Here is an 11,936-nt window from a genome sequence, read left to right on the forward strand (position 1 = left end):
CAGAGAGTCGTTGACTAGAGATGATACGCCGTCTCATGGCGGTCGCTTCTTGTGAACCGGCAGCTTTTTACAACATTACAGAACAGAGCGTTGACAGTAGGTGTTTGTTTCAACTTGTCTTGTCGTGAATCTTTGGTCTGAACTGGACTTAAAAGCTTTTTGAGTGGCTGGAAGACGAGACAGGAGCTGTACAAGTGCTGTTGGTCTACTGCTGCCTCCATCAGTTAGCTTGTGATCTCTGTAGACGAGGACCTGCTCCCTATGTAGATATAAACGTCTCATTCTGAGGGAACCAGAACCAGAACACAACCATCCTGATCGTCAGCTGATTAAGCACTGAACAAAACACAACAGTTTGATTATATTCACTTTAAATCCAAATCACTGGAGCTTTAAGACACCAGCAGCTACCCGAACTGTTTAGATCCAACTTTAACATGATCCACAGACTCAGCAGCACACAGGTAGAAATACTCACAGTGATGTGGAGCCTGCATACAGCATTAAACCCTGAAACACATCAGCTGATAAATGCTGCGATATAAAAAACTGCTCTATGAAAATCTAATCATTATTATTATTATTGTTAGTTGAAACACATTGTTAACTGTTTCCTCCTTCAATAAAACAGCCACTTCCTTGATTCAGCTGCACGTTCTGATGCAATCACAGAGCTCAGTCATTAATTTTACATTTACAGAGATAATAATGGTGAGTTTGTGTTGACTGTCACAGAGAAATGAATTTAACCAGATTATTATTGAGGTGGTTTGTGGTGATGTTAAACTGAACTTTAATGTCTGTAAATGGAACAACCTCAGTTTAATGTCGTCCAGTTCAAAAAAAAAAAAAAGAATTCCTCTGTGACAGTCGACAAAAACTGAACCTTATTATCTTTGTCAATGATATATTGATCATGTATCAGCATTATAATGCAACGTACGTCCGTTCAAAAAGCGCTGAACTTTTAATTCACCAGAATATGCAGACTCTGGAATTGGACACTTGATACTGAAATGTTGATCAACAAAAACAAAACCGTGACGTCTCCTGCCACTCAAAGACAAGTTTGGATTAACAGATTGGCAGATGAAGTTTTTGGAGGTTAAACTACAAGATTTTGGCTCGTAAGGGACACGACAGAAACCTTCAGTGCAGTGTGTCTCTGTGTGCTGAGCAGGGACGGAGGGACAGGTGAGCTGGACGTCAGTGAACGGTCAGCGTGAACCACAACAGCTCGTCAGAACCGTCGGACCGGTGAAGCTGTTTCAGCTGCAGAAGAGAAATTGAGTTGCGTGTTTTGAGTCACATGACAGGGTGCTGGCTCTGGCCTACGGGCCCTACGTTTGACACCCCTGTCTGAGATGCTCATTAAATATGCTTAAAAACTAAAATAAGTCTGTGCAGGTGTGCCTAATAAAGTGGCCAGTGTGACATCATCAACACTGTCCAATCAGTGAGTTCCCTGTGAGTCAGTGTGAACAGGAACTGAAACAACAACAGTCTTTATGTCCTCAGGTTTGTTTATTGTGTGTGTGTGTGTGTGTGTGTGTGTGTGTGTGTGTGTGTGTGTTTACAAGTCACGTTGTTTGTTGTTATCTCAGTAAACAACAACAACACTAACAGCTCCGTGGAAACAGTAAAATTATGTCAGCAGAGAATTCAGGACCGTGTGAGCAGGCCGCCACCGGCTCTGTTACCAGGTGTCCTGTTGCCATGGTGACCAGCCAGGACCGTGTGTGTGTGTGTGTGTGTGTGTGTGTGTGTGTGGTTGCTCTTCAGATGGATCTGTTTCCTCCATCTGTCCCAGCAGAATAACAGATCCCCTCTAAACACACTCCACACACACACACACACACACGCACACACAGACACACGCACACACACACACACACACACACAGACACAGACACACACACACACACGCACACGGTCGTATTTTTGTGTGTTTCCTCAGTCTGAATTTGTGTCCACACCACTTTTCACTGAGAGCGGAGGAGACGGCGTCTGCAGCCGACACTAATTAGATCATTTCCTGCAGTAAAAGTAAAAGTATGATGAAAATACTCCATTACAGGTACGAGTCCTGTGTTCAGACCCAGACTGCAGAACAGGAAGTAGTAGCGGCAGTGTGTTTGTTTCTGATGTTTGTGGATGCATCTTCATGTGTTTTTTCCTGCTGTAGATGTTGAACTCATTGCAGTGCATTTTCATAAAAACTTTTTTTTTTAAATTTGAACAAAAAGCTGAGAAAATGAATCGCTGGCAAAGAGTTATTTTCAATATAAAATCTTTCACATTTACATTTTTTGTTTTGTGTTTTTCTCATTTCCTTTCGTCAGCTTGAATCGTAGAAATGAAAGTAATAATAATAATAATAACATTGTCGTTGAGGTTCAGAGGAGCACGTTGTCACGTTCAGTGTTCTGTCGTCTCCGTCTCCTCTGTGGTCGTCTCGTCTGTGTGTCACTGTCCCCATAGTCTCGCTCACCAGACCTTTCTCAAGAAAAGAAAGGTCTGGCTGGGCCAACTCTCACTTTAAGATTGGAGAAAAAAACGCCCCGGCTGCTTGTATTTCTTTCAACCAATCACAATCGCTCTGGGCGGTGCCACAGCAACGGTGCGCTTGCAAAAATATTGCCGGGGGGAAACAGGTTTTGGTGTAACACGCCCACAAAAATATCACCTACAGGACGCAAACCATGGCAGAAAAATGGCTACATCCCCGCAAGATCAAACACCTCAAAAGTTAGTAAAGGACGTGTTGAAAACGGTTGAAAACTGCTACACAACCGGAGGTGGTAGGGCGGGACTTCAGCGGGTGGCTCGTTCCGCCCAATGAGAGGCTGATCTATACAGCGAACTTCCGCCCACTCAGACTACTGTCCCCATCATGAAGATCTCGTTTTGTCCCACCAAACTCGTTTGTTTCTTCGTCCAATCAGATTCACAATGTTGATCAAAACAGGAAGTGCCGCAGTCTGAGTCCATCAACGTCTCCACGGCTTCAGAAACTGTAAATGTTTCCATCGGCGCCGGCATTTTCATGTTCAGTTTGTAAACTGCAACATCTTCTTCTGGTTTCCAGCAGATCTTCTTCTTCCTTTGTTTGTGGACACAGCCGTGCTGTTCTATTTCACAAGATGTGTAACAGCGCCCCCTGTCTATAACAGTGAAAACACAGACGGCCAGAAAATCTCGTCAATGGCGGGGAAAGAGTTAAAAAATCTCACTGTAAATTGAAAATGGTGCCATTTGCTATAAGGTTATGTCTTAAAAAATGCAAACTCATCTCCATCATCATTTTCTTTTCTTTTCTTTTCTTTTTTTGGGGAAAACAGTCGTAGCAATCTGTAACAAAATGAAATCCTTGTTTTACATCAACAATAAAACCGAATTAACTAAAGCCAACAGCCTGTTGGTCGGTTAATCACAAACAGGTTTGTTATTTCCAAACCTTTCACAGCTTCTTGTTCCTGACATCTGTCTGACACAGGACAAAAACACGTGTGGCGTTCAGGTCTAACTCTGCGCTCTGGTGCTTTGTGTTTTGTTGCAGAGGAGCGACGTCCATCGTGTATCGCTGTGAGGAGAAACAGACTCAGAAACCCTACGCTCTCAAAGTCCTCAAGAAAACGGTCAGTGAGTCTTGATACTGCGCGCACACACACACACACACACACACACACACACACACACACACACACACAGGCACCACAAACGGGGGAAGAAAAAAAAACTAAATGTTTATCTTTTACTATTTTTCACTAAAACTATCACTGCTATTATTTTGAAATATTAATATAACCACATATCAAAGCCTGCTAAATAACAGAGAGGCCTTTTTGTCTGGGTTCCTGTGGCCCTGTGATTTACATTGTGAGGCGTTCAGGCTCTATTCGGTATAAATGAGTACTGAGTGAAGGTAAATTATAAGGTTCTCATGATGTGTTCAGTGTAATCTTGTAAAATGTAACTTTTGGTGGTAAAGTTGAATAAATCAGCTGTTTGAAGGAGAAATGTGTCGATGCTGTCACAGCATGATAAAACAGATATTACAGATGAATTATGACGGATCATATACAGTAAATACATATATATATGTTTAAAGATGTTTTTCATGTGAAGGTTGTTTCATAAATGTGTGTTATTGAATTTGTGCTCATTCAAAGGTGTGAAGTGTGATGAAGGACTGTTATTGAATTTGTGCTCATTCAAAGGTGTGAAGTGTGATGAAGGACTGAATTCATGTATTTTTTATAGTGTAGATTTCTGTGTTTCCCTGGAAACAAAAGAGGAATAAATAAAAACAAAAAACAAAAGCAACACTAATATAAAAACCTTGGTGTCAGTATCGACCCAGAATTTCAAAATCGCTGCATCCCTCGTTCAATAAGAAAGTTAATTTGTACTTTTTTTTTTTTGTTATTTTATTATTTATTCTTCTGAACAAGTTGATTTTTAATACCTTTGAATTAATGATTCTTATCCTCCTGAGACCCGAACTTTTGTTTGGTATGCCTTTTTAATTTCTCCTAGCTACTTGGGATCAGTGTGAGTATAAAAAAATTAAATATTGTCAACAATAATAAAGTCCCAATGACCTCAAATCAGATGATAATTAAGCCTAATGTCTTCAGTGTCTTATCTTGTTACTGTTGCTAAAGTTGGTGAAATGTGTTGCCATATCAACCTACAAACATTATTAATCATAAATAAACAATTGTCAACAATAACTTGTGATCAGGTTTTGGACCTTGTCCACTTTTGTGTCGGGATCAGCTGCAGACTGACTCTGCAGAGATGGCTGCCATCTTGTTTGTACATAAATTAGAGTTTTGTGCTCTTACTGCCACTAGAGGGCACACAATAGTGTCCACAAACGAGGACGACAGGTCTGAGTTAAGAAGAATGAAGTATAAGGTCAAGTAAACCCAAATTGTGATGTCATCATATGAGGACACAGGGTCTCAGGAGGAACTAAATGTGCTTGAACCGCCACTACACACACACACACACACACACACACACACACAGCTGATCTATATCCTCATGTTGTTAACGCTCATTCAGATTAAACACTTCCTGTCACAGTTTGAACACGTCAGATTTTGTTTCTTGTGTCACAGATTGACAAGAAAATAGTTCGTACAGAGATCGGCGTCCTGCTGCGTCTGTCGCACCCAAACATTGTGAGTATGGTTCTCACTATGTGACAGTAATAATTTATTTAATGATGATTAACTGTAAAATCGATGTAATTATTTTACATGTTTTATAAGTGTTTAAAGTATATACATGTAAATATTGTGATATGATGCTATTGGACAGTTGTTTTGTGTGTGTTCATATTCATCATGTGCACAACAGTTAGAGAGAATCAGTCGAGGAGAATCAGGTTCCTCCTCCGACGATGCTCATTAAATATTTATGAAACAGAGGAAGATGGATTTCTGGTTTGGTCTGTGAAACATTAGTGCACAGTGAGAAAAGCCTGTTACAATATCCCAGAGCCTGAAGTGACCTCATCACGTCACGTTTTAGCCAAAAAAACCTCAAATATTAAATTTACTGTGATGAAAGAAAAATGAAGGAAACATCAGAGAATCTGAAAAAATCAGTCAGAGGTTCTCATGAATCAGGAACATGTTCTCCATCAGAACCAGTTACTGATATAACCTGAGTTGTTTCTTGTTTCCTGTCAGATCCAGCTGAAGGAGATCTTTGAGACGGACACGGACATCGCTCTGGTGCTGGAGCTGGTGACGGGAGGAGAGCTGTTTGACAGGTAAAGTATATGACACCACGCACTACGTACTACAGACTACGTACGTTCTGAACGGCCTGAACATTTATTATTATAAAGGCTTTAGATGTGTAACTGCTGTCAGCTGCTGAGTTAGTTCATTCTTGTTGGCTCCTAGTTCTTGTTAGCGTCTCAGTCCAGTTAACTTAGAGTTAGCCTCTAGTTCTTGTTAGCGTCTCAGTCCATTTAACTTAGAGTTAGCCTCTAGTTCTTGTTAGCGTCTCATGGACACGGTTTTGTGAGTTTAATTTTGTTTCTGTCGACTTTAAATGAAGTGTGTTTTACAATGATATATTTACTGTGTATTTAAATGGGGTCTGGTGGGTTTGGTGACGGTGATTTCAGGGCTGTTTCTGGATCTTTAACAAAGAGCTCTATCTCTGTAGGGATCCTTTCCATAATGTTATCAGACACTTAGAATAACACTCTGAACCTGTCAGTGACAAAAACAAACTCTTGTAGGGGACGGACATTGACGGTGTGAACAGAGTAGTTACATTACAGCTTGTTTCGCTGAGTGCTGGACCACTTTATTAGTCACATAGACACAAAAACATTGGACAATAGGGTCCAGGTAAGCTAAACGAGTTAGCATGCAGTTCATTTTAACAGCTAATGCTGTTAGCTTCTGCCAACGGTTCATTTATCAGGCAGGGAGTTCAATTAAAACAAAACATCTTTGTATGTTGTAATCTGTAGAGTTACTAAAACTGATAAATGTAGTGATGTATAAAGTAACTTAAAATGGAATGGAAAATTTCTGTCGTACTTGAGTAAATGTTCTTCCCCCACTGTTGGTCTCAGTATGAAATGTAAATACACTGGCACCATGTGATATTTCTCCCTGATGTTTGTCTGCAGGATCGTGGAGCGAGGTTACTACAGCGAGCGAGACGCCGCTCACGTCATCAAACAGATCCTGGAGGCCGTGGCGGTAAGACGACTGCTGCATTTAGTGTCTGTTGTCACTGTCGGGAAAATCCAGCCCTGGCTGAGGGTCTGGTTATTGTCACACAGGAGCCACAGTCAGAGTGGATCCTCCAGCTCCATCCATCCCTCCGCTCATCAGATTACTGTTCACCTCCTCCATCTCTGCTCATCTCTGTTCAGTCTCCACAGCTTCACCTTCTGATTCACTGATCACAGACCAGCTTCTCTCTTTAAACTCCATCACCCCACGTGTTGTTCTTATGTCTCAAAACAGTCACCAGCAGAGACGCTTCAACCTGTCCCATATACAGATCTGAGGTCCTGTTAGCTAACTGTTAGCCTCAAATTTTACTTTGTCTAGATTTAGCATCTTGTTTTTGTTTTGTATGTTATCTCCTAGGTCGGGTTAATGTAGAGTTAGGTCCTGGTTCTTGTTAGCTTCTAGATCGGGTTAACTTTGAGGGGAGCATATCTATGTTTCCCGGATTCTATGTTCCCCACTTAACCCTGCAAAAAAGGTTCTATGTTCCCCGCTTACACAAAAAAGGTTCTATGTTTCTTGGGTTCTATGTTTCCCGCTCAACCAAGCGGGAAACATAGAACCCTTTTTGTGTAAGCGGGAAACATAGAAGCTTTTTTGCAGGGTTAAGTGGGGAACATAGAACCCGGGAAACACAGAACCCTGGAAACATAGGGATGACCCCAACTTTGAGTTAGCTCCTAGTTCTTGTTAGCTTCTAGGCCGAGTTAATGTAAAGTTAGCTCCTAGTTCTTGTTAGCTTCTTTGTAGTTGCAGGTGCAGCTTTAGTTTGTGTAGATGCAGATGCTGATGTAGTTGAGTTACCATACAGTTAGCTCCTAATGCTTGTTAGCTGCTGGGTCGAATTAACTCAGAGTTAGCTCCTAGTTCTTGTTAGCTTCTAGGATGAGTTTGTTAGAGTTAGCTCCTAGTTCTTGTTAGCTTCTAGGCCGAGTTAATGTAAAGTTAGCTCCTAGTTCTTTTTAGCTTCTAGGTTGAGTTTGTTAGAGTTAGCTCCTAGTTCTTGTTAGCTTCTAGGCTGTAAAGTTAGCTCCTAGTTCTTGTTAGCCTCTAGGTTGAGTTTGTTAGAGTTAGCTCCTAGTTCTTGTTAGCTTTTATGCCGAGTTAATGTAAAGTTAGCTCCTAGTTCTTATTAGCTTCAAGGTTGAGTTTGTAAGAGTTAGCTCCTAGTTCTTGTTAGCTTCTAGGTCGAGTTAATGTGAAGTTAGCTCCTAGTTCTTGTTAGCTTCTAGGTTGAGTTTGTTAGAGTTAGCTCCTAGTTCTTGTTAGCTTTTATGCCGAGTTAATGTGAAGTTAGCTCCTAGTTCTTGTTAGCTTCTAGGTCAAGTTAACTTATAGTTAGCTCCTAATTCCTGTTAGCTTCTTTTTAGTGGCAGGTGCGGCTTTAATTTTGTGGTTGCAGATGTTGCTGTAGCCGATGTACTTGCAGTTGCTGTTTTTTTTCCTTGTTCTTGTTAGCTTAGAGTTAGTTTAGTTCTTAGTTCCCTCATCTGACACGAGCGCAGACACAATTCACTGAGACAGTGACATAACAGTGACATCACAGCTACAACACGTTTCAGAACTTCAGAATCTTTACTTCTCGGTCTTAGAGTTAGCCTTTTATGGAGCTAGGCTAACAGTTTCCCCCTGCTCCCAGTTTTTGTGCAAAGCTAGGCTAAACATGGCTCTACCTCTGTTCTGGACAAACTGTGACACATGTGGCAAGATTTCAATAAATGTTGTACTGTCCCTTTAAGGTTTGTTAGCACAGACGCATGGTTCTGTATTAGGACTTCCTGTTCAGGAGCAGGTTGTGTTTTGAGGTGTGGGAGTTTGTCCTCCTCCAGCTGATGAATCAGACACGTCTTGTTTCTCAGCCTTTCTCAAACCTGAAAGTGGCACAAAATCATATTTAAATGTCAACATGTGACGAGGCGTTCACTGACATACTTACACAATGCTGCAGCAGAGAGCCCAAAATGGCTGAATGAGCAGCAGCAGGAAGACGTCCTGTAAAAGTGTAACTGATTAAAGAATCACTGATGATCGTAACGTCTAATTAACGTCAGCATGAGTGAACACAAGCTTCAGTGCAGCTGCTGTCAGTCATCAGACAGGGTGGGAGGAAGCTCTGCCTGACAAGACGAGCTCAGGGGAAACTAAAGCCCAGCGTCGTTAACCTAAACAGGATCTCACAAATATTGTGGGAATTTTTTAGAATAAATTTATAATCATTTTATCTAAGACTCGATCATTCATGATTTATATAACATGTAATATCTGTGATCAGACATATAAACTATACTCTGTTATTTCTGCGTATGAGACTAAACTACATTTATCAGCTTCACATTTACAGGACGCAGGTTTGGTTTCAGAGCAAAATATATAAATATGAAACATGTTATTATGTCTTCTATTTGCTATTCACAGAAATATATCTGATTATTTAATTAATGAGGTCATTATCTTATCATTGATTATCATAGTATAAAAATAAATTAGGTTTTAACCTCTGAACTGTGCTCTGTTGGGGCTCTGCCACCGTTAACTGGTTAGTTGCAGGTGTTGCTGTAGTTTTGGTAGTTGTTGCGGTTTTTGTGGTTGCAACTGTTGCAGTAGTTAGTTCAAGACTATAAAAATGTGACCCATTGCCTCCCTGCTTGGCACTCAGCATCACGGGTTGGAATTGGGGGGTTAGATCACCACATGATTCCCGAGCGCGGCACCGCTGCTGCTCACCGCTCCCTCAGGGGATGGGTCAAATGCGGAGAACAAATTTCACACACTCAGGTGTGACAATCAGTGGAACTTTAATCTTTTAACTTTAGTTGCAGGTGTTGCTGCAGTTAGTTGTAGTTTGTAGTTACAGATGTTGCTGTCGTTTTTGTAGTTGTGTTTTTTTTGTGGTTGCAGCTGTTGCAGTAGTTGTAGTTTTTGTAACTGTAGGTGTTGCTGTAGTTAGTTGTAGTTGCCGCTTTTGCTGTAGTTACTTGTAGTTTGTAGCTGATGGTGTTGTTGTAGTTGGTTATAGTTTGTAGTTGCAGCTGTTGCAGTAGTTAGTTGTAATTGCAGGTGTTACTTTAGCTGCTGTAGTTGCAGGTGTTGCTTTAGTTAGTTGTGGTATACATTTGCAGGTTTTGCGGGAGTTAGTTGTAGTTTGTAGTTACAGGTGTTGCAGTAGTTAGTTGTAATTGCAGCTGTTGCTGTAGTTACTTGTAGTCTGTAGTTGATGGTTGTAGTTTGTAGTTGCAACTGTTGCAGTAGTTCTTGTAGTTGCAGTAGCTGTTGTGGTTTTGTGGTTGCAGCTGTTGCAGTAGTTAGTTGTAGTCTGTAGTTGATGGTGTTGCTGTAGTTAGTTGTAATTGCAGCTTTTGCTGCAGTTACTTGTTGTTTGTAGCTGCAGGAGTTGCTGCAGTTGGTTGTAGTTTGTAGTTGCAGATGTTGCTGTCGTTTTTGTAGTTGTATTTTTTTGTGGTTGCAGCTGTTGCAGTAGTTGTAGTTTTTGTAATTGTAGGTGTTGCTGTAGTTACGTGTAGTTTGTAGTTGATGGTGTTGCTGTAGTTGGTTGTAGTTTGTAGTTGCAGCTACTGCAGTAGTTAGTTGTAATTGCAGGTGTTACTTTAGCTGCTGTAGTTGCAGGTGTTGCTGTAGTTAGTTGTAGTTTGTAGTTGCAGGTGTTGCTGTAGTTAGTTGTAGTATACATTTGCAGGTGTTACTGGAGTTAGTTGTAGTTTGTAGTTGCAGGTGTTGCTGGCAGCAGCAGAGTTGTTGCACATGGTGGCAGCGTGCAGCAGCTGCAGGTCTGTTATGTAACAGCAGCTTCCACCCTGCTGCTGCAGATTAAAACCAGAGAGGATTAACACACACACACACACACACATCAATATACACACACAAATATAAACACACACACATAAATACACACTAATATAAACATACACACACACACTCTGACCACAGCTGACCTACATCAACCACGCAGAGTGACATACACAAGCGTATGTTTGTGTGTGTGTGTGTGTGTGTGTGGGTGTGTGTGTGTCATTAATCTGCAGCGCAGAAACATCCCACAGCCCCTGAACACATCAAAATCTTTTTTCCACGAGCTTCTCAAACTGCAGATCACGAGTGAGGAGAGCAGAGCGCCGACGCATCATCAGGACGTCTCTTGACGTGGACCTGGGGGGTATTCCATCAAGCAGGCTGAAGGCAAATCCAGGCTTAAATGGCCAAGTCTGGCTAATGTGAGCCAGAGTTCTGTTCCATCAAAGTGGCTTAGATTAGCCTCACATCGGTAACCATGGAAACCATGGTTCTGGCTAAGCCTGATACATCGAGCTAAACTCCGGTTTCCGTTCCATCAAGGTGGTTAACCTAAATCCCAGCCTAGTAACCATGGTAACTAATCCTGGTGTGTAGCAGGATTAACGTGAGGATTAGCTCCATCTATGATCAATGAATGTTCAATAGACAAGAACAGACACCTAAAAGACAGTTCTGCCAGAGCTTTACACACTCACAACTGTCATGTAGTGATAAAACAATATGTAGATCATAATATATATGACATCATTAATCAAAAACATTAACTATTAAAAACAAATTAAAATGTAGTAAAAAATAAGATAATTAAAAAAACACTTACAACAGTAAAACCAAAATCAACTAATAACAAAACTATAATAAAATGAAACTGAGTATTAAAGAAAGATTGTACATGAATATGTGATTCATGCATTCACTTAATAGTTTTCCTCATCTCCACTGAACTGATGGATTTGCTAAATGGAATTTTCTACAATCAATAGATAAGTGTCATGTGATTATTTCCTATAAACTGATCATTTCAGAAATTTCATAATCTGCAGTCAATGATGTGATAAATGTGATGATTGACGTAAAATAGTTTGATTAATGCATCATCTGAACTTTACATAGGAATCAAATGTGATAAATAGTCTGTCACTAATATTAATTTACATGTGGTGAATTTCATTAGGCAGACTTGAACTGTTAGATTTAATAGGTGTTCTTATCGACATATATTTTGTCCCTTTGATGTGGGATTTATAGAACATGATATTATGCTGAATTTTCTTTGTCACTTACACATTAAGCCTGTCGGCAATATTCCGCCACGCCACCTCCCTTGCTTTATTAATCGCTGCAGTATTG

At 40.7% G+C, this 11,936-nt stretch overlaps 1 protein-coding gene across 3 annotated transcripts in view; it reads left to right on the top strand.

The window, feature by feature from the left end:
- si:ch73-60h1.1 (calcium/calmodulin-dependent protein kinase type IV) overlaps window positions 1-11,936 on the top strand; it is a 34,274-nt gene that overhangs the window by 12,009 nt on the left and 10,329 nt on the right. For all 3 annotated transcript variants that reach the window (XM_050055574.1, XM_050055572.1, XM_050055573.1), the window contains exons 2-5: window positions 3,560-3,638; window positions 5,130-5,192; window positions 5,706-5,788; window positions 6,668-6,740. In XM_050055574.1, the coding sequence (XP_049911531.1) occupies window positions 3,560-3,638; window positions 5,130-5,192; window positions 5,706-5,788; window positions 6,668-6,740 (298 nt within the window). The remainder of the gene's footprint in view (window positions 1-3,559; window positions 3,639-5,129; window positions 5,193-5,705; window positions 5,789-6,667; window positions 6,741-11,936) is intronic.

This window comes from Epinephelus moara, chromosome 10, assembly GCF_006386435.1.
Source record: "Epinephelus moara isolate mb chromosome 10, YSFRI_EMoa_1.0, whole genome shotgun sequence".
NCBI classification, from domain to species: Eukaryota; Metazoa; Chordata; class Actinopteri; order Perciformes; family Serranidae; genus Epinephelus; species Epinephelus moara.